The following is a 22,609-nucleotide window of genomic DNA, read 5'->3' as shown; positions in this document are numbered from 1 at the left end:
CACTCGTCCTTACATGAAGGCATCTCCCTGACCATTACTTTTTAAATGAGCTTTAGAGTTCAATAAATAAATAAATAAATAAATAAATAAATAAATAAATAAGCCAACCCCAACCAGGCAAAAGAAAATAAACATGGGCCTAACAACTAACCACAGAGCTAAAGAAATGTTCCGTGCGGTATCCGTCCAGGCTTTCTTTCAGACAAACAGCAGCGACAAATCCAAAGAACGCAGAGCTGTGTCCGCTGAAAACCTACAACTACAACTCCAAAAAAGTTGGGACGCTGTGGAAACCGTAAACCAGTGTAAATAAAAACAGAACGCAACGATTTTGCAAATCTAAAAAAAACACATTCACGAGAGCATAAAATAGGGTCACTGAATTCGATGGGCACTACACTGTCTCAAAAACAGTTTGGGTGTGTGTGTGGGGGGGGGGGGTCAACAAAAGGCTGGCAAAGTAAGTGTTAGTAAAAGGAAACAGCTGGAGGTTGAAGCAAAACCTAAAAGATTTAACACACGTGTACAGTGTTCAAGACTCAGCCATGAGGTTGAAAATTTGAATATAAAAGTTTGAAAGTTAAAGTTATTATGCTTAAGACTGTGGTGAATCTTTTCAGTCAGTCATCACTCGTTCTCCGCGCTCTCTGAAGGACGCAGTGCTGTGAGAGTCCTGATTTCTTCTGGCAGAGAAGCTTCAAACGGAATACAACATAAAACAAAGGCGACCCGAGTAACAAACCATACCGATTTTATTTAATGATTTATGTTGAAGCAAAAAAAAAAGTGATTCATCAACCATCACCCGTGTAAAATCTAATTGCCCCCTTAAACTTAAAATCTGGCTGTGCAACCAAACGCTTCTGATAACTGAGATCAGTCTTCCACGTACTTCTAGGACTAGGACTTACTCCTACACTTCGGATCGTTGTCTAATCCAGTCACGCTCGAGTTTCAACTTACAGACTGAAGACCGGACATTCTCCTTTAGGATTTTCTGCTAGAGAGCAGAATTCATGTTTCCCTCAATTACTGCAAGTTGCCCAGACCCTGAAGCAGCAGAGCATCCCCACACCATCACACTGCCTCCACCATGCTTGACCGTAGGTATGATGATCTTTTTGTGTAATTCGGTGTTTGGTTTATTCCAGATGTAACAGGACCCTGTCTTCCAAACCGTTCCACTTTCACCTCATCAGTCCACAGAACATTCTCCCAAAAGGTTTGAGGATCATCAAGGTGTGTTTTGCTGTGCTCTTGGAGGAATTTCAGAAGGTCGGACACTTCTGGGAAGGTTCACTACTGTGCTGAGTTTTTCCATTTGGAGATAACGGCTCTCACTGTGGTTCTTTGGAGTCCCAGAACCTTTGAAATAGCTTTGTAACCCTTCCCAGACTGATGTACTTCAGTCACCTTTTCTGGAATCTCTTTCAGCTTTGGCATAGTGTGTTACTGGGTAAGATCTTTTAACCAACTTCATGTTGCTTATAAAGTTCTATTTAAGTGTAGATGTGATTGAACAGGGTTTGCAGTAATCAGGTCTGGTTGTGTCTCGTCCAGCTGATCTGTCTCGTCCAGCTCCATTATCAATGCAGACTCATAGATTTGGGGAATTAGTAAGCCTTTTAACAGGTTACAGACACGAACACTGTTCTTGGAAGAATTTCACCTAAAATTGTCAATAACAAAATGCGTCAGTAGCGACAAGTATGTAGAAACTGCGCCACGGGAAAGTCCGTCGTTTGTTTTTACACAACTCTCGGATCAGTACAACAGCGGACGAGTTGCCTCGTGTTCATGCTTCACAAATCGTTCAGTGTTCAGCTGTCTCTTGTGTATAGTGGCTTGTGTGTGTGTGTGTGTGTGTGTGTAGGTGGAAGGGTGGGGTTACCATGGAATATAGAGTTCTATTACCAAGAGAAGAGACAAAAATGAATCAACGTGGTCCAACATCACAGGAAGAAAATATTATCCTACATTTCTCAGCCAAGGAATACCAATCTTACCTACACGGATCTTGTTTCCCACCGACGCAAAGACTGCAATCACCACTAAAGTCTTTCTGAGAAAGCCAAATCCAACGTTTTTGGGGTTTTTTTGCACGTCCTCAGATATATGAGGAGTCAAACACGAAACTCTGAAGCCAAACAAGAACACGCAAATCTGCGCCGGCCCCCTGCTCAGTTTATTCCTGGTGAAAGAACAGCACAAGGAACGCCAATACCAGAAAAGATCTACACCATAAAGATCTACACCATAAAAGATCTACACCATAAAGATCTACACCATAAAGATCTACACCATAAAAGATCTACACCATAAAAGATCTACACCATAAAGATCTACACCATAAAGATCTACACCAGAAAAGATCTACACCATAAAAGATCTACACCATAAAAGATCTACACCATAAAAGATCTACACCATAAAAGATCTACACCATAAAAGATCTACACCATAAAGATCTACACCATAAAAGATCTACACCATAAAAGATCTACACCATAAAGAGCCTCGGGTTCAAATAAAAAGCCACAGATAAGATGAGCTGCTGCTATTAAAAAAAAAGATCAGTATACAGTCGGAAGTGGAAAGAACGTCTTTCTGTTATTCCATCTGGTGTGTTTTTGTGTCCTTATAGTTTGAAACCAAATGCCTGAGGGGAAAAAAAAAAAACCCCACCACCACCAAAGTTGTGCAAGTCCTTTCCACATTGAGCTGCATCTCCAACAGTACTACACAAAGGTCTTACTGCTGGCCAAAATAGTTTCCTTATTATTGAATTCTTTCCATGGTTAATACACACTGATGGAGCTGGACCTCCGTGAACACTGTGAGAACCATCTTTGGGACTAGGACTAGATCGAGTTGAGAGGGGCGTTATTGAAGAGCGTAACCTTTAATCTTCGCTCTTGGTTCAGATTGATCAGACTGGTCTTCAAGAGCAAAGCTACATTAACACCTCTCCTCGTTTCGTTAGTGACAGTCGTGTGGGTCCTTATCCCACCCGTTCGCCGGGGTCCGAATCCCACCCGGTCGCCGGGGTCCGATCCATGGCGAAAGCCTCGGTCCTGTATGAAGACCGGACTTGGAAGTGATGTTCTCGTATTAACACAGAGCTCTTGGTGCTAGCCTTTTGTTCCACTGTATGGGACCTGAAACATGTTGGAGCCTAAAAACGCCTCCATTTAAAATAATAATGAAAAGGCAAAGCAACAAACTGATGGCTACAGATGCAGATTCACACCAATCAGTCCACAAAATAAGCATGTTTCTACTCGGTGTTATTCAGAACAGAATGAAGTGAACAGGTTGTGTGTGTGTGTGTGTGTGTGTGTGTGTGTGTGTATAAAATATCGGCGTGGTTACCGTAGCAACACGATCAACAGGACTGCACAGATAAAAGCGCATGCTGGACACGTTCATGTCGCTTCATCATCATCATCATCATCATCTATCTGTCTGTCTGTCTGTCTGTCTGTCTGACCAGAGCTGAATCTCAGAGGGTTCCTCCAGCTCCAAGCCTACAGATCCAGCTCAACCTTCCCCCTGACAGCGTCTGCTTTCTCCTTACCTCATGACGGTGGTCTCCTCCGCCGATCTCCTCGCTCCTGTGGAGTTATTTATAGAAGTCGGGAGAACTTCCGCGCGCCACAAAAGCACGACTTTAATCAATGGGACGCCGCACGAGAGCGCGCGAGCAACAACAAAAAAAGACAAATTAAATAAAAAGGGAGAAAATGTTTTAAAAAAGAAACACGCCGCGGTTCTACATGATAAATCAAAGCACCGTGCGTAAACCGAGAGAGAGAGCGCGCGAGTGGGAGATTTTTTCCTCGTCTTTATTGTTTAATAATCAACGCGCGTGAAAAAGCGGCGGCTTGCCGCTGGAGTCCTCGCGCGGCTCCAGGACTTACGTAAAGGGGTTTTTTTTTTTTTTTTCTGCGTTACGTAAAATACGTAGGAGACGCACAGGCCACGCCCCCACGTAATAACAGTGAGTCCTTCAATATGGACGTTCCAGGAGGCCCAGGCGAGTGAGTGGTGAGGGGACGGGGAAATGAGGAAATGAGGAAATGACGCCACGGTGTGGGCAGCTCTTTAATGACAAAGAGCATTATTTAAACAGACATTAGTTACTATCATAGAGCTTCCTGTTCATCCTTAACCCAATCTTCAAATACTACAATCACAGTAACTACACAATATGGGACAGGGGTGGCCTGGCCGTTAAGGCTCTGGGTTACTGATCAGAAGGTGCTTCAAGTCCCAGCACTGCCAAGATGCCACTGTTGGGCCCTTGAGCAAGGCCCTTAACCCTCTCTGCTCCAGGGGGCGCTGTATCATGGCTGACCCTGCGCTCTGACCCCGACTTCCTGACAACTTTCCTGAAGACTGTAATGTATATGTGATTAATAAAGACTCATTAATATCTGTGACTTTAACCGTGGCCTGGTTGTTGATGTTGGTGGTGATGGAACTCTGTTCGTGGAGATCTACCTTCCTTTTTTAAGCGCCAACCAGCCACCTGACCGTCTAATCTGCACCTTAAGCTAAAACAAGCGTGTTAGATTTTGGTTGGAGATGAAACCCTCGGGAAGGTCGATCGTTGCTGACCACTGCGCTAGAGTTTACATAAAGACAACAGTAGCTCAGCAATTTTAAATAAATAAATAAATAAATAAATCGATCAAAAGGTTATGAGTTCCAACCCCAGCACCACGATGCTCCCACTGCCGGACCCTCTCTCTGCTCCAGGGGTGCCATGTTATGGCCCGAGGAAGAGTATGTGCATGCTAATGATCTGGCTATAAAACTGAAGTTTGTTTTCCTTATGAAGAGTGTACATATTGGTACACAGTCTTATATTAGCACACATTGTCATCAAAAATGAAATTATTCGTAGGAGGAACATGACGACCACCTTCAGCAAGCACGTTTTTATTCTGTTATCCCTTTGAAGATGTACAGGCAAAACCCCGAAATGTTTATGGCTGAAGTTTAAGACCCTCGTTTCCTTAACTGCGTTTCAAAAGACGTAAAGTTCGTTCTTCTGCCCGAACGCAAGCCACTCGGGTCGGAAGAACACGTGAAGAAAACACGGAAAAAGCAGAGTAAAGTACAAAAAAAACATCTACAAGTGAAATGTTTTCTTTTTAAATCTTTACACCATGACAGTCAGTCAAGGATCATATAATCCACAGGTGACTATCTTGCAGTCTTGTTTGGGCCTTTCGTTATAAGTGGGCACCTCTTCTAGTCTCCTGAGAACCTCTGTGCCTTCAACAACTTGCCTGAGGGAGAGAGGAAAATGCAATATTGAGAAAAATACAAAGGCTGTACTTCTTTTATATTTTTTTAAATGGGTGTTTCAATTATGTAGTTCTCTAATTATTGTATTTTCTGCTCCGTGGTTTCGACTTCTTTCACTGGATACTGAAAAGGTCATTTATGTCTTGGGGAAAAAGAAAGTACACCTTTGATTCTATGTTTTTATTTATTGGCACCTAAATAAATAACTATTGTGTGGTCTTTGGTGATTGATGTGGGTTGAGGTCTGGACTTTGACTTGGTCATTCCAAAACCTTGATTTTTCTTGTTCTTTAACCATTTAGATGTTGATTTGTTGGTGTACATGGAAACACTGTCCTGTTGCACGACCCAATTTCAGCCCAGCTCAAGCTGCTGGACAGATGTCCTCACACTTGTCTCAAGAATATTCTGGTATAAAGTGGAGTTCATCGTTGTCTCAATGACTGCAAGTTTCCCAGATCATCACGCCGCCGCCACCGTGCTTCACTGTTGGTATGAGGGGTTTGTGGTGATACGCTGTTTGGTTTTCTCCAAACATGGTGCTGTGCATGATGACCAAACATCTCCACCTTGGTCTCATCAGTCCAAAGAATAGTGTTCCTGAACTTTTGTGGTTTGTTCACATGCAACGTTTCAAACCCAAGTCATGCTGCCTTATTCTTATTTCATATTTGGGGTTTTCTTTCTATCTCTGAGTATTAAACGGTCTGACCTTGGACTGAATTTACTGGGATCACCCACTCCACTCCTGGGACAATTTTTCAAGACAACCGTCTCCATTTATAAACAATCCTGCTCAGTGTAGAACGGTGAATTTCAAACTGTTTGGAGATGGCCTTATGACCCTTCTCAGATTGATGAGCAGCAACAGTTGCTTCTGAGCTCATGTCTGATGTCCTTTCTTCTTGGCATGATGTAGACACACACCTGAGTGTTCCAGATCACCAGAGTGCCAAAAGTTCTGCTTTTATTGATGTAGTCGTACTTCTTTATCATTAACTAATCTTCAGCATTTCATAAGTAACACCCGGCTGCTAATTGCTCTGTTAACGATTGTGGACGTAGGAAGTGTGTATTTATTTTTTCCCACCTGGTTTCTGAATGTTGGTTTACTTCTTGGGAAAAATTGACTACATGTTGAATATTGAACCTGAGGTTATATACTGTGAGGACCACAGAATTGACATTTAGGCCCTGATAAATAAAAAACACTGTCTTTTTTACTGTCTTTTTCCCCCATGACTGTATTTTCGATCCCGGTCCTGTCTTTGGTGTGTCTGGGAGCTCAGAGTATATTCCCTCGATTTGCTTGTCTATTTATATCCTCCTTTGTCTTCGTCTCATTGTGTTACTAAACCTCGTTTTTGTGTACAGATGCAAACGTTCCTCGAGAAACATTTTTTCATCGATGTGGTACATGAGCTGAAACACCTACCCAAAGGCCACATATTTTTTGTCCATCCACAGGGCTGGCTGTAGTGTGATGTAGAACTGAGAGCTGTTAGTGTGGGGACCTCGGTTGGCCATGCCCAGGATGCCTCGCTTGTTGTGAGACACAGAGAAATTCTCATCTACGAAAAGGACATCAGTGGCTGATTATATGATCCACTGACAAGAGACTGGAACTATTAGAGAAAATTCAGTACGGTATACGAGTTCTCATCGTGTCTAATTACGTTTTTAAAGGTTTGTGGTCAAACGCTGCATGGACAACAATCCTGTACCTTCAAATGTTGGACCATAGATGGACTCCCCGCCATTGCCTCTGCTTTGTCCTGTAATGTCTGTAATACAGACAAAAAATCATTCAAATTCTAACCATCTATTCGAGACATTTTTACTCTCTGTGTGTGTGTGTGTGTGTGTGTGTGTGTGTGTGTGTGTGTTATAGTATAGTACCTCCTCCCTGGACCCAGCCATTAGGCACGACTCTGTTCAATAACGAGTCCTTATAGCAAAGTGTGAGATTGCTTCGAGAGGTGCGTGCCTCTCCAGTGCACAGCGCTTTAAAGTTTCCACATGTCTTCGGGCACAGATCTGAGAAGAGCTGAGGAAAACACAAACGTCTTGAATCAGAACGCACAAAACTACAGATTGAGTGAATCCTTAAGCAGACCTTACCTCAAACAGCATTCGCCCGACCGCCTCGTCTCCAATCATAACGTCCATGTATACAAATACGTGCTGTAGAGAGAGATGGCAAGCATGAGTAAGTACGAGTAAGGATTTAATACTACTGTATTAAATAATCAAGCAAGATATTACACCACTGCCCTCTACTGTTACAGCATATGCCAAAGCGTGAAAGGCTTGGCGTTGATTTAAAGATCAAATTGTATACATTTACATTTATTCATTTATTCATTTATTCATTTAGCAGACACTTTTATCCAAAGCGACTAACAAATGAGAGAATTTGTTTTATTAATCACGTTTTTTTTTTTAAATATAATAATAAAACGTTCCTGACCTGCGAGCCAGTGTACATGTCGTGATATCACTTTTATTATTTCTAGAACTGAACCCTTTCTCGCACTTCGGTGTAAACAAATGAATCATTTGGATTGCTGCAGGTCTGTTATAAAGATGAGTCAGGACACGGTTGGGTTTCTGTGTGTTGAGTATCGTGACTGTGTTTAGCTGACGGTGAGCACTGTACCCAGTTGGGCAATTCAAACTGATTTTAGTAGCATTCTTATGCTGTCCTTTTGTTCATACACGGTATGGATAAAAGTATGTGGACACCTTAGTGTTGGACATCACATTCCGTAGGCATGGACAATAATATCCAGCGGTTCGCCCTTTAACCTGCACTCTTCTGTGAAGACGTTCCACGTGGAGAGAGTTCGGAACGTGGCTGTGGGGATTTTCAGCCACAAGAGTTTGGGCACCGATGTCGGGCAAGATGGTCTGGCATGGAGCTGGCGTCCAACAGTTCAGAGGGGTTGAGGTCAGAGCTCTGTGCAGGTCAACGGAGTAAACCATGACCTTATGGAGGTCACTTTTATGGAGTGTATATTTCAGTTTTTCTTTGACTGACACCCGAATGCCAGAGCTTCTGTGCGAGCGGGTCAGACTGTCAGTGCTGGAACCCTCTGGGCGTACTTACCCCAGTGCTGTGCAGGTGTTGGGTGTAGCACTCCTGCGCGAGAGCCATGTAAAGTGCTTGGGGACGGTAGAAGGTGAACGTCCAGTGTTTCTCTGCCCAACCACGCAGCTGCTTCTCATCACCCAGCAAACTCCCGCTCACAAAGCACGCCACGTTATATTTTAAACCAGGGTACTGCCACATCTCCCCCCTGAGCTCCTGCAACCACAAGACATCCGTCGCATTAACCCTAACCCTGGGCATTTCATGATCTAAACACTCAATTAACATGAAATACATAAAGGTGAGAGAACCTTACCTTTCTTTTATTCGTTATATAGACATGCCAGTCACTTTCAAGCAACGGCCGAATGATGGGGTCAGCAAATGAAGTTGGGAATTTTTGTTTCAGTCCCTGTGTTAAAAAAAAACCCCAAAACAACAACAATGAAAAATAACTGAAATTAATAAAGAAACACTATTTTTGGTCAGTTACAGATGTGAAACTTTAGAACCAAAGATTCACAGAGTAATTACCTCGGCAATACTTTTAGCAGCATGAAAATGGTGCGTTTTTAACAAACCAACAATTTCCAACTGCATTTCACACGCCATGTTTAACTACTGCGCGTCTAAAGTAAACAAGCCGGGCGGTCTCTATGGTAACCGGTAGACCTGGCGCGCTAAGATGACGCAAGTTGCTATTTAAAGCCTTGAACACAGAAAACATGCACAAACACACACACACAGGTGGATGAAGCAGACTTTTGTGACACCTTTTTACAATAAAATGAAAACAATAATGAAGTCCTCCTCGTACTTGGAAATATCTTCTTTTAAACCTTTTTTTTAACAACCAAAACGATGTTGAAATGATTGTATTTAGACTATAGCTAGGTATAGTTTCTTTATTGCTACATTACTCATTAGGCCTAATCCATGTTTGTGTTAAACACATTACATTAAATCCCCAATTAGTAATAGTTTTATTTACAATAAGCACTCTTTATTTGATTGATTTATTAAGGTGCTGGCTGTGCATTTGGCATGGTCTAATGTGATGTAAATTAGATTACTAAAACAAACTTCCTGAGTATTTCTACATTTGTTCTGTAGCCTGGAAAACAAACACAATCTCAGTATGGTGGAACCTGAGTGACGACAGCTAGCAGTCGGTTTAGCCTGTCTGTTTGTCTGTCTGTCTGGTCTGGACTGGTCTGGACTGGTCTGAGACTATGTGCTCTGCTGCAAGAAATGAGAGCCGCACCTTCCTGAGTGATATGGAGACCATCCCGCTCTAACAGGCCAGCCTTGCCCTCAAAGTACTCCAATTACCTATAAAGCCCACATTGGTTTTGGAGCACCACCTAGACATCCAGCAGTTCAGCGACCGTAACCTGTGGTGCATTCCTAAAACTCTGAGATTACCTGCTATGTCCAGTGCCCTGGTTCCTGGTCTACAACTAAAGCTGCTGGTGCCCCTAAAGACCTAGCAGATCTTCTTCTAACTGGCTTCTCAGCAGCTGCTTCAGTGAGAAGAGCAAACCTGTTTGACCGGTTAATGGGAGTGAAATGGTGCTTGGGGTAGCAGGAACCTCCTCCCAAACCCTTCTCACCATGACTGCAGATGCTCAGAATCTTAGAACTTGTTCTCTTCTCTGAACATGAAGAGTCACAAGTGCCGTGTACTCCACAAGGATTTTGACATGAACTCATGTTTAGTTTCATATTTACCATGTCTGTTTTTTGCGTATTCTTTTCAACCATTTAATAGACTTGGCTCGAATTGACCTGAGGACATTTTATATTGCTCAAACAAATAAAGGTTTTATTCAGATTTTGAGGTGAATAAGTTAAACTGGAACAAGCTCTACATTAATTCCCTCCAAGCGGCATCAGTCCTGATGGAGTTTCAGCGTAGTCCTTCAAGGCAAGAAACCTGCGAAGCTTATGTTTGAAATCGATGGGAAGCTCATGAGGAGGCTTGTACTTCTGGGTCAGAGTGGAACTCAAGTAGGGGATGAGTTCACAGTCATCCTCATACTGAGCCAGCTTCTTCTTGTACTTCTTCTGAGTGTAGCTCGATGTTTTGTTATATGCTGTGTAGAAGATGGGGAAAATTGTTCATTTAATAAGAGATTCAAATGATGAAAACTATGCACTTGTTGAGTGTTCTTAATAACAAACTAATTCCTAATATTTGGCAAAGCAAGAGTTGCTGCCTCATTTCCACTGGACTAAACATCTAAAACTAAACTCACCATTACCTTTAAGATGTAAGGCCAGGTAGTGTATAGCAGATCTCTTCATGCTGAGGTACGGGAACTTTGGCTTGAGGTTGCCCAACTCTGTCATGCCTTTAATGATGGCTTTGGCTACTCCCTTGGATGGAGAATACACACAAATGAGATTTAATGTTGATTTTAAATGAAAGCATGGCTGAAATGCAATTCAAAAACAATTAGTGTGGAAAAAAATGCCAGTGTCTCATCTATTTCCCTCGTACCTGTTCCAAATAACCCAGTTTTGGCAAAGAGGTCAGTTGTATTGGGTCTCCCAGTGGTGGAAGTTTATGAGGGACTTTCTGGTGCCAGTAAGTCTCAGGTGATCTGGGAACGGGTGCAAAAATAATCTTATTAGTCAATTACCCGAGTATTGCAGTTACAGTGGCTCAGAGATACTGGGGCTTTTCTAACAACTGTCACCTTAGAAACTTGTGTCGTTTCTCCTCTGTCTCAAAAATGTAGATCTTCTCCTGGTATTCCACTGCAAAGTTCACATTGCCACGAACCAGAGCCTCATACCTTCACACAAGGGACAAAGGAAAATGGTTAAAATAAATAAAATAAAAAACACTTCACAAGCGTACACTGACTTGGTTAGTTATGTCTGTGTGTGTATTATGGGCATTGGTGTGGTAAGTGTCTATACAGTATACGCAGCAATAGTGAATATTACAGACTGGTATGTTGTATGTATTTACATTTAACACAAATGACCATAAATGAACTTTGACACAAAGCTGAGAATTTTAAAATGATATCTAAAATGTTGTGTACCTCTGCTGGCCTTCTAGGTACGTGACTGGACAGTAGCCTTTTAGCTCCACCTGCTGAGGGAAGCGACTCCTCACCTCGCCTGCACTCAGCTTACGGGGAAGAAACTGAGGAAGGGGCAGCTTATGAGGGCAAATTGGGGCCAAAAACTGCTCTGGTGCCTCAAGAAATTTCTATTGTAATGGAGAGATGGGGGGAAAAATGACAGTCTTATAGAACGCTATTGTACATGTAGAGAATCTGATGTTTTGTAAGTTTTGTTCAGTGGGTCATGACCCCGACCCTTTCACTTCTTTAAATAATCAAAAATCATATTTCTTTCCCGATTTGTGTTATACAGTATGTGGGCTACTACTTGTAAAGAGTGCTCATATTTCAAAGCACAATTATCTCTAACATAACATTATCGATATATAGATATATAAAGAATTCAGACTGGATTAGACCTCCACCTCAAGATACTTCCTGGATGCCATTTTGTAGTAGCGTCTCCTGAACTCTGCAGCCAAATCCAGGGAAGTGTTGAGGGAGCAGTCTACCAAGTGTTTATGGAGAGCCAAGCTCACAGGACAATAATGGCCAAACTCGCCCAGTCGAGACTGAAGCTCGCACGGAGTAATACACAGATGCGCTATGCTGGCAGCCTGGCCTGAGAGAAAATTTATGGAGTTAAAACGGCCTTGAATTCATATTTTCAGTGTGCTGACTGAAATATAGGGAGAGAACGGATGGTAAGAAAATTAACTTAACAGCTTCAAGGTCAAACCATTTGGAATAAGTACAGGAAGGAGTTCATCCAGGCATTTTTCTTCTCGGCGCTCACCTTTACGAATTCTCTTCAGGTAGGTGTGGATGTGTCGCATACTAATCTGGGTTTCATCCAGAATCTGATGCCATACCCACCAACTGCTTTTGTGCGCATCAACTGGAACCCAGTTTTGGTACTGCTGATGGAAGTGTTTCCTGACTGCCTCAACCTCACGCTTAAAGCAGGAAATTCGGACGTCCAGGAACCGAGTGCTGTCCTGCATCGGGTACGGCCTGTAAACGGGAGGAGGATGACGGCATTACTACACTTAGAGATCACGCTTTTTACGTTCGTTTCTTTACTCACTGAGTGAATAGCGTCAGACCTGTCTGGCTTCATCATATCTTTCATGCCTCTCCTCAGCATTTCGTCTTTGTCTATCTGCAGCTCGATCACTCGAATAGGAATAATGCGACGAGCTGCCATCAGGTCCGCCTGTCTTTTGGTCATGGGAAATCCATCCAGCACGTACCTGGGTTGAAGATCGAACGAGTGCCTTTTCAGCCTTTTCAAGACAGCATAAGTGTTTTATATATATATATATATATATATATCTCTACTCTTCACACTGAAACGAAATGAAAACCCTCAAGACCAGGCAGGAGATTTAGAATTTATGATTGTTGCCTACAAGTCCACTACCGCATGGCTTCACTGCGCATTTCTATGGCATTAGGTTACAGTGAATCAGACGGCTTTACCTTCAAAATGGCGTCGTCTGTCTGGCTAAAAGCACTGCACCAGCTGCACTCATCTGCATGAAGATGGGCTTTGAGGTTACAAGTGGACAAGTACTGTGCCTACCAAAAGTTTTCACTGGTTTAGCACTCTCCCATGGGGAAATTGTAGGTTTGTAAAGATTTGGAATGATGCTATAGGGCCTGGCATTAAATTCCATTTTATTTTACAGTGTTTGTACAATAGGCATCAAAACAGCTTTACAGAAATCTGGAATTAGACCCTGCAGTAACTGAGGATTAACAACTCTAACCCTAACCCTAACCATAAGTGCCCAAAATTTTTTTGTTTGGGCACTTTTGTTTGCCTGTTTGCCTGTTTGGGATTTTAAATCACAACCTTCTGGTCAACAGAAATAGTAATGTATAGATCTCTAGATCTGGTTTCTCCAGAAACAATACCCTAGTGTAAGCAGACTTGCGACTGAAACGGTTCATTACCCCCGTGTGCTGCAGACTACGTTCAAAAGGACCACTTCTAGGCACTGAATGGCCAGTTCATCAGGCACAGTCAAGCCCTGGCTCAAGTACTTCAGCATCTCGGTGGCGAGCTCTGTCTTGTCTTGGAGACTGAGCACGGTCCGCATTACACCACCGATGGTTACATGTGCCAGTCCATATTCACGGGCAAACATGCAGGCAACTACCTCACACAACATACACCAACATACAGAAATAATAAAAACAGCTTTTGTTAAGTTTGTGTTGTAGGCATGCTTTAAAGCCTTATAATGTTTCATAAAGTTTTATCCGACTACGCTAACTTCTGTACGTCATCACAAGCAACGGCCACCGACCTGTGGTTTTTCCGGATTTCGGACTACCGATGATGGCAAGTTTGATGGGCAGGGAAGGGTTGGGCTTGGGCTGAAGGTGGTATTTGATAGGGTTGATCATGAAAGTGTTGCGTGTCTCCTCGGAGGCAAAGAAGTAAATGAAGTCGTGCAAGATGACAAAGAAGCTAGTATTAATGGGGTCCTGCATATGCTGGATCAGATCTCCCTCTGCATACTATATACACATCAAAACAAAACGAAACGAAACGAGAGTCATTATTTACATGAAATGTGTACTTTAGCTATTTTGAAGGACATGTATGAATGTAATTTTTTTCCCCATATATTCGGATACAATCTTATGTGAGAATATTTTTGGAGCATTTATATCCAGAAACGTAATGTATTGGGTGTAACCTTTATATGTAACCATATATAAGCCTACATTTTTAATATAGTGTCTGAATACCTTTTTTTCACATCAATTTTGTTCTTTTTTCATGCTAATGTATAATTCTTTCCTTTGTTCATTTTTATAAGTACAATGTCCAATGGTACAAAGTACCATACATATCCCCCCCCCATATATATATATATATATATATATATATATATATATATATAAATATTATATATATGGCCCTTATTTTATAATTTAATTAATAAATTATAATAATAATAATTATAATATTGAAATATAATTAAGGTGAAAGCTATATTGTTGAATTAAACCAAATGTGCAATGATTAACATTAACATGACGATTAGAGCCAGGACTCTGCATGCAGGAATATGCTGCATCGTACTCAGTTAACAGTACTTTTTGAGGGGCTTAAAGTGCCCCGAAAATCACAACTGGGATCATCATCATCGTTGTATAGTGACGCCTCCTACGCAAATTGAAGAGTTTGAATTCATATACGAGCGTAAGTTAGAACGCTCCGCTCTGCAACTAACCCGGACGGGATCCCAACAGCCGAAGGCACTGTAGTACTTGTAGGAGAAGCGCAGGAGTTTCTGAGCAGTGGTATAGTTGATGGGATAACACGTTTGAAATAGAGCTTCCCTGTTCTCCACCAGAGGCTTGACCTGCTTCAGTAGCTTGGCGCGCACAATGTGAGGCTTCCGGCCGGCACTGACCGCCAGGTGAGGAATCCGGTGTTCAGCCAGAAGCTCCTGAAAGAAAGTAGTTCATTTAGTTCATGCGTCTTTAAAAAACAGAGACTATTTAATTTCAAGTCATATCATTTTACTCAATTCCCAAACTATGTTTACCATAATCATGTTGAGGTTGCCGTCATCCCGGTCAAACCTCTCACTGATCTCTGTTCCTATCCGATACTCTGCGCTGGCCTCGGACTCTTCTTCCTCTTCGTCCTCTTGCTCCTCCTCGGGAAACTCCTCCAGCAGCTTGTATTCCAGCTCTTGCTCCCAGTTCAGCTGATCTTCATCTTCCTGCACCTCATCTTCCTCGTCATCCTTTTCCTAGGTGGAATTAGGTCATCTTGAGGCTCAGTGCACTACAGTGTTAGCGACAAGATCTATACAGTAGTTATGTCTTACTCTGGGTGTTTGGGGTGCATATTCGGACACAAGTTCGGCTCTTCTTCGAGCAATGGCCTCCTCCTGGTTAACGGAATGAGAATGACCATCCTTAATCATGTGGTCAACAATGTATTTGTGATATTTGAGCCATTGTTTTCCAAGAACGCTTGCCTTCTCAGCTACAGAACTGTAATTAATCTTCTCATGCTCACCCTAATTTTGCTGCGTAGCTCTTTAAGTAGCTGCATCTGCCCTCTCCTTCGTGTGCATCTCTCCCTCCATCTGTCAAGCCATGGGGGCAGCAGACGCTTCACCACTTCCGACACCTCCACAGACATAACTAAGGCGGTATCTGGGTATAAGTGGCGCTCCACTAGAAAGGACACCTCTTCTGAATGCTGAGGAAAACCCTCGAGAATAAAGCCTGTTGATCTACCATAAAAAGTCAGTGAAAGAAATGGATCACTTCAAATGAAATACATATACGGAATCTGAATATTGCATGGGTAACCCTTTACTTGTATGGCTCTTGATGCCAGAACTGCAGCAGAACCTTCTCTAGGATTTGGTGCGTTAATGGCTGTCCATCAGATAGATACGACTTTATAGCTTCCTCTTCATCTGTCAGTGCAGGAGTCTCCTACGGAGCAACACATGGTCTTCATGTACAAAATACACACATTTCAAACAACTACAACCTACCCATTGCTACTTGCGTGCAAAAATCATTAATAAATGAACGAGATTGTGGACACGAATCCAGTTCCTCCTGAAGGTACTATGAGCATCTGTACAAACAATTGTTTGTACACAAATGTTCAAAAATGAATAAATAAATCTTCGGCTTGCGCGGACACTGCATCGTTCAGGACGGACCCACAAACTGGCTCCCAAGGAAGAATCAAGAAGGTTCAACTGAACCCCAAGACGAAGGAACTGGTGAAGGAACTGGAGACGTCAGGTACCAAATATGTACATCCACCGTTCAGAAAATCCTACATCACCGTGGACTAAGCCCTACTAAAAAAAAGCCAGCCTGACGTTTGCAGCTGATCACCAACCTTCTGGAGGAGTGTTCTCTTCTCAAAACAAAATCTGAACTGTTTGGCCATAATGATTGACGAACCCTTATGGAAATGAAGTAGATATCATAACTTATGTCAAAAAAATTAAATAAATAAATAATTTTTTTAAAAACATATTAAGGGGGAAATAAAGTTCAAAAGTAACTGAAGAATGGTCAAGTTTACGATGGAATTAATTATAAATTAAAAAAAGTGACAAAACAAACATTGTAAATATTCAGATTAAATACTTTTAAAATATTAGCTTGGAAAACATTTTCATCTCTCTGTTCTCATGTTAATTGGTAGCGTGATTTTTACTTTTTCTATCAGCCACGGAATCTTCTCCATACCTACCTCAGCGTGGTCTTTATTATTGGTGAGGGTTTCGTTTCGGCTCAGCTCGACGGGAGAAGCTGTGGGCCGGGTATTGGCCTGCAGCAGACTCTGCAGATCACTGGGTGGCTCTTCGGGCGGCTCTGCCTCGTCAGCGTAGGGCACGCGTGTCCGAGTCTTGGCCAGAATCAGCTCTTGCAGGCGTTCCCGGAACTGGACATGAAAGAGACCCAGCTGCTGCGCCAGCCAGTGGCCGTGGGTGGTTTTTCCTGAGCCACGCACTCCCAGCAGGAAGATACGCAGGGCAGGAGGCTACGGAGGTGAAAATGCATGAGGTGAAAGACGTTCCTGTCCTTCTAATGATTTCAATCAGCAGTGGTATTAAAGAGCATCGGGGTGTCATATGCAATGAGGATTATGATAGATGAAAAGGTTATATAGTGAGTACGGTTGATTATACAGTAGGTTACACAGTATTTATCGATCAGCTTCTCCTACTTGAAGTAGTCGAGTAGTTGGAGCATAGAGCTCTGGTGTCTGCATGAAGTTCTCCCATGCGTTGCTGCTAGAAAAGTAGTAGACCTTCTCTCTGTATTTTGCAGCGATATCATTCGCACAGGGCACCAACGTGCCCTTCTCCCGGAGCACGACCGGGCAGTACTTCTTAGTATCCCCAAGCCACCTTTTAATGCTGCTTTCCTAGGGATGGATGAAAATAGTTTGGAAGTGATGTAGGAAAAACACAACATCTATAATAAACCTTGTGTTAGGCTGTGCACCAACCTCTGCTTCATCCTCGTCCTCCAGCACATCCTCGTCCTCCTCTTTATCCAGATCCATGCTGGACATCTCTTGGGCCTTGTACTTAAACGGTCCTAAATCAGAGAATCGGAAAGAAAGCGGTATCGACCATTTGAACAGGTTAATATACGTCCTCCGATGTGCGAAAACTCCCAGGAATTATTATTATTATTAGTTTTTCACACTGGAATTCATAACTTGTAATGAGTGGCATAACTTCGCAGTGTATAGACAGAGCGATGGTGTTATTCTTTTAATGTAACCAAGTTCAAACTCAGAGAGAGAGAGAGAGAGAGAGAGAGAGAGAGAGAGAGAGAGAGAGGGGGGAATAGATAGTCACATACGTTCTACTTGGTCAACCATCTCCTGGAGTAGAATCTCAGGGGTTTGGTTGGCGATCTCCAGTAGAACATAGCTGCAAGTGATGGAGGACTCCATGCTATTCCAGTCCTCCGTAAACTTCTGTAGCTGCAGCTTGTACATTTGCATCGCTGGGCCAGGAGGATAGCCGTGTTCCCATGTACTAGGCAACGTCACCTCTACACACACACACACACACACACACACACACACACACACACACACACACACACACACCTCAATAATTTCACCAGACTGAACATGACATGAGCTCTATTACACATTATTACTACAATCAACCCAAAACTTATCACACATTTACTGCCTAGATATAAAACGTGAAGATATTATAGGCTCCACCCACCCATTTATTACTACTGATTCACAGGCTCAAGGCCCTCTGCTGTAAAACAATGAGATATATATATATATATATATATATATATATAAAACAACACAATGGTGAAGCTGCAGTACCAGTAACATCAGACTCCTCAGGAACCACCTCCAGTGTGGAAAGAGCACTGCCTGTCAGGGTGTCGTTTTCGGAGTCCGCCATCCGCGGCCTGAATGAAGTCCAGAAAATACAGGATGTAAAACTGGACCTTACACAGTCTTCATGCAAGCTCTACAGGTAGCAATGTCTCTCTGTATCTCTACATATCGTATATCTATATATATATATATATAAATATGATCTATACGTGCAGAAGCTTAGTTCTTATCCTCGTTTGCTCTAACTCACTGAGTGTTTTGGCTTGCTGCTGGGTTCTTCCTCCGCTCCTCCTGTAGTTCAGCTAGTACAACCGCATCCACCTCCTCCTTGTTCTCTTCATAAAGCCTTCTCAGAACGGTCCTTCCTATAATCACATGTCGGACTTTTGAACGCTTCGCAGGCTCGTTTAATTCTCACTTAATCAAGATAAGGAACAAATGCTGAAGTAAATCTTTTGAGCTCAGCTCCACCGCACCTTCTCCCTCACTGTCTCTGAGACAGAACATCACATCAGGCATGAGGTCAGGATGCAGTTTCTGTATGGCTGCCAGCTGAGCGCTGGTGGTGGGATAGTTGTCCAGCACCCATCCCCTTTTAAACTCAGCATCTGCATCTTCTGCCTGAATCTAAATAGTTATGGAGCACAGCTATCGTAATATACTTATCCATTATGTAATAACAGTACAGTGTAAGACGTAGATCACGAACGAAAGCACGGCTCGAGGGCCGTACCTGTCTGATCCATTCGTCCAGGGCGTTTGCACACATATCATCTGTTTGTTCCACCGACTTCTTTTCTGCTTCTTTCACGGCGTCTTCCACTAGAACGTCCGGGCGATCCTCCGTCACCTCCGTTTCTACAGCAACGAGCGACAATGGCAGTGATTTGTCTCACTTATCAACAAAAGGCTTGACAGTGAACCTGTAGAGTACGTTTAATCTGTAATCCATCCCAACGGAGCTTTACACGTGCTTGTGTTGTCACTGGTGTTTCAGGCTCTACTTCCTCATTGAGACCACGGATGAGAAAGATACTTGAATACATTCTTACAGTATCCTTAATTACTACAGAAATTTCTCTGTTGAACATTTAGTACCACCTACCCTCCCATAATTACTCATGGGAATGTTTACAGCTCTCACCAGACTCGTCCTTCTGTGTCAAGGCCTTGACATTTTCCGTCGTGTCCTGATGCGCCTTCTCCAGCTTTTCTTGCCTGATTTTATCCATGACCACCTCCGTCAGCTTCTTCATGTCTATCACGACCGCGCCATAATGCTCAGCCAAGAGCGCGCTCAGAGTGCTCTTTCCCGACCGTGGCGGCCCGATCACAGACACTTTGCAGGGTGGGCGTGGCATGGGTGGGAGCAGGTACCGTCTCGGCTGCAACATGAACATCTGCAGAGCCTCTTGAGAGGACAGGACGTAGATTTTATTCAGGAAGCTGGTGGAAACAAAAACAAACAGTAAACACAAACACCAATTCCACACGTACTATCCAGACGAAGACTGACTGCCTGAGGTTAAGTATTTGGTCACTGATGTCAATAGCCACACACACACATACACACACACACACACACACACACACAAAGCCGATAAGCTGTATTGTTGAAAGGTGCTACTGTTTTGGAGACAGTTTACAGCGTTCATTTCTCGTCTACCCTCGTCCACTGACCTGACGGAAAATTCAGGTTTGCCTTTGATCATTTTGCCGTCTTTGAGGGCAACCGGGCACGTGCAGCCCCAGCGACTCCTTCGCCAAGGGAAAGCTGGTGCTATGGTCTTCGTGGAGGACAGCATGTTCAACAGCTCTTCCTACAACGGGACAAGACAACGCGGAATATGCAGCGAACACACAAGCAGCAGCCCCTGGCATTGTGTTTAATCACAAAGAAAGGGGATTTTACCGTGTCCATCTCGTCAGGCGGTTCCTCCTCATCCGTGTTTAGCAAGCGCATAGGTGCAGCTGCTCTCCTCACAGCCATGAAGTCTAGACGACTTATAAGACACTATACACAAAATGAATCATCATTTTCGTCAATTCGTCAATTCTTAGTCAGTCAGTGCAGTTTAATATGACGGCGGTCACCCACCCCAATAATCTCTTCTGGATCCTTGTTTCCATCAAGCTCAAGTAAATACTGGGGGTCGTGAGCTGCCATGAAGTCCTACACACACACACACACACACACACACACACACACACACAGTCAAGTACTGACTCTTTCTCTAGACAAAAAGAATTCTCATAGGACTGTTTTTACCAGTATGTACTGGTTTTTAAAATTTCAACTCCATATATTACACATGGCATTTTGTCATTATTATACAGTACAGTAGTTTCAGCACGTGTTCATAACAGGAGCCGAACGCTGGAGTTTACTGTAGCTGTGCAGACAACAAATATACTGAGATCTTTCCCACCTCCAAAGGCACGAGCATGGTGTCTTTATAAAGGAGAATCCTGCGATGGGCCTCCTCTGGGTAATACTCTTTTTGCCTCACCGAGTGACTGATCGTGTCGTTCTACACACACACACACACACACACACACACACACACACACACACAACTATCATGGAGTATAAGTCTCAGTCTCTTTCTCGTTTACACATGAAACATGGTTCAGCAGCTTGGATTCAGTTATGCATTAATCTATATGAAGACATAAACTAATAAACACGTCCTTGCCTGCCCTGTATTATAACGAGTACGACTGTGGAGCACAGTTTGTAGTATTTGCAACCACTCAGTACTCACATCCATTTCTTTATTCATGCATATTGCTTTATCTAAGCCAACCAGGACAGCCAGGAACCTTGGGGTGACTCTTGACCTTCACAGACCACATTTCCCTCAGCGGTGGAATGAACTTCTGATCTCAATCCGGACCGCAGGACGTCACTATCTTCAAAAAACAGCTAAAGACCCAGCTCTTCCGTGAACATCTAACTAACCCATAAAAACACCAACCCCACGTTATCTTTAAAAAAAAAACCTCTACTCTGCACACTTTGCTTCTCTAGAACTCAGTTAAAAGATCTTGTACAGTAGCACTACTCGTATCGTTCTCCACGTTGCTCGTATTTCATCATTTGTAAGTGGCTTTGGATAAAAGCGTCTGCTAAACGAATAAATGTAAATGTAAAAGTGCCTCTTCCTTCATCTTCTCCTCGTCCTCCTTGTCCTCCTCCTCATGCTCCTCGTCCTCCTCATCACTGTTACGTGACACCTTTTTCACTGCGTCCTGCTGCTGCTTCTGGCCTGCAAGGCGGTTGATCAGGTCCTTATCTTCACACTACATCCACAGACAACAGGCAGCACTCATCCGAACTGTTCACACAGACACGGGAGAACCGTTTACACTCGACTCTGGAGGTGACGTCAGGAAGAAGTTTTACCTTTATGTTGATGATGAAGTCCGGTGGGTGTGTTTGGTTTCGTATCAGTTCTATTTGCTCGTGAATCTTCAGATATTCCCCAGACATGGACGGCAGACATGACAGAACATAGCCTGCTCAAGCACAACATGAACAAGTGATTAGAGTACCTTCTGCCTACATGTATTGGCGGAGTCATTTTATGAGCTATAGGAGTTGTAGTAATCTGTGAAATTGGCCGTCACAATAAACTGCTTTAACCGCCTTCGGTCATCGTACCGTAGTTCTCCACCTCTGCTGTTTTCAGCTTTTCGAGAACTAACGTCACCATCTTCTCCTCCGGAATGTTCTTTCCCTCAGCCAGGATCGCTGAAAGCTAAAATCCAGACGTCACATGTACATCATGGTACAAAAGTATGACTTGAACTATATGAAGAGAACAAAACCAAAGCAGACAAACACACACCTCTTTCCCTTGCTCTGTACCATCACGAATGTGAGTGCTGAGCAGCGGCGTGTCTGAAGAAAGAGGAAAATAACAGATAATACACAGCAGTACGGAGCTGGAACCGATCAATCAAAATGACACACTAAACAGTACCATCAATGAGGACACACCCCCAAGTCCGGGCCAAGTTTCTGGCAAGGGTCGACTTCCCAACACCCTGTAAAAGAACAAATATCAGAGCGCATCTGGTTACAAGCGTACACTAGGGGTTAATACGCTATATGTGTATGCCAAAAGTATGTGGACACCTGACCATCACACCCATATGTGCTTGATAAGTTCCAGATTCTTCCCACTTTACATTATAATGTGTACTCTTCTGGGAAGGTGTTCC

General features: G+C 43.1%; 3 protein-coding genes across 7 annotated transcripts in view; all 3 read right to left on the bottom strand.

Moving 5' to 3' along the window:
* Positions 1–3,661, bottom strand: part of enah (ENAH actin regulator) — a 52,068-nt gene extending 48,407 nt beyond the window's left edge. Inside the window, exon 1 of one of the 2 annotated variants that reach the window (XM_053613695.1) lies at positions 3,578–3,661. In XM_053613695.1, the coding sequence (XP_053469670.1) occupies positions 3,578–3,582 (5 nt within the window). In that variant the 5' untranslated portion in view covers positions 3,583–3,661. Of the gene's footprint in view, positions 1–3,372; positions 3,555–3,577 lie in introns of those variants that run through there. The other variant, XM_053613696.1, reaches the window with a different exon arrangement.
* Positions 3,662–4,483: 822 nt separating this feature from the next.
* Positions 4,484–9,366, bottom strand: ppil6 (peptidylprolyl isomerase (cyclophilin)-like 6). The gene is made up of 8 exons (XM_053613699.1): positions 8,942–9,366; positions 8,724–8,819; positions 8,426–8,623; positions 7,438–7,500; positions 7,216–7,363; positions 7,041–7,100; positions 6,752–6,887; positions 4,484–5,297 (listed from the first exon to the last, which is right to left on the bottom strand). Exons 1-8 carry the CDS (start codon positions 9,017–9,019, stop codon positions 5,186–5,188), a joined length of 891 nt encoding a protein of 296 aa, XP_053469674.1. The 5' UTR covers positions 9,020–9,366; the 3' UTR covers positions 4,484–5,185.
* An 838-nt stretch (positions 9,367–10,204) lies between these two features.
* ak9 (adenylate kinase 9) lies at positions 10,205–21,497 on the bottom strand. Of its 4 annotated transcripts, none has more exons than XM_053613830.1 (30): positions 21,148–21,495; positions 20,812–20,913; positions 20,481–20,555; positions 20,295–20,396; positions 20,063–20,202; positions 19,527–19,828; positions 19,116–19,240; positions 18,859–19,009; positions 18,633–18,747; positions 18,365–18,453; positions 17,872–18,066; positions 17,510–17,601; positions 17,225–17,425; positions 16,748–17,038; positions 16,388–16,453; positions 15,845–15,966; positions 15,539–15,758; positions 15,345–15,407; positions 15,057–15,266; positions 14,739–14,957; positions 13,803–14,016; positions 13,447–13,648; positions 12,594–12,740; positions 12,284–12,501; positions 11,913–12,109; positions 11,464–11,633; positions 11,110–11,208; positions 10,911–11,013; positions 10,666–10,786; positions 10,205–10,503 (listed from the first exon to the last, which is right to left on the bottom strand). In XM_053613830.1, exons 1-30 carry the CDS (start codon positions 21,163–21,165, stop codon positions 10,280–10,282), a joined length of 4,593 nt encoding a protein of 1,530 aa, XP_053469805.1. In that variant the 5' UTR covers positions 21,166–21,495; the 3' UTR covers positions 10,205–10,279. The 4 variants fall into 4 exon arrangements, 3 of the variants coding, with proteins under 3 accessions (XP_053469805.1, XP_053469806.1, XP_053469807.1); XM_053613831.1 differs by having other exon boundaries at positions 10,672–10,786; positions 21,148–21,494; XM_053613832.1 differs by lacking the exon at positions 16,388–16,453 and having other exon boundaries at positions 21,148–21,494.
* Positions 21,498–22,609: the final 1,112 nt, after the last annotated feature.

This window comes from Ictalurus furcatus, chromosome 25 (assembly GCF_023375685.1).
Source record: "Ictalurus furcatus strain D&B chromosome 25, Billie_1.0, whole genome shotgun sequence".
NCBI lineage: Eukaryota > Metazoa > Chordata > Actinopteri > Siluriformes > Ictaluridae > Ictalurus > Ictalurus furcatus.
The sequence above is the reverse complement of the archived record's forward strand: the minus strand, read 5'-3'. Positions and strand labels throughout refer to the sequence as shown.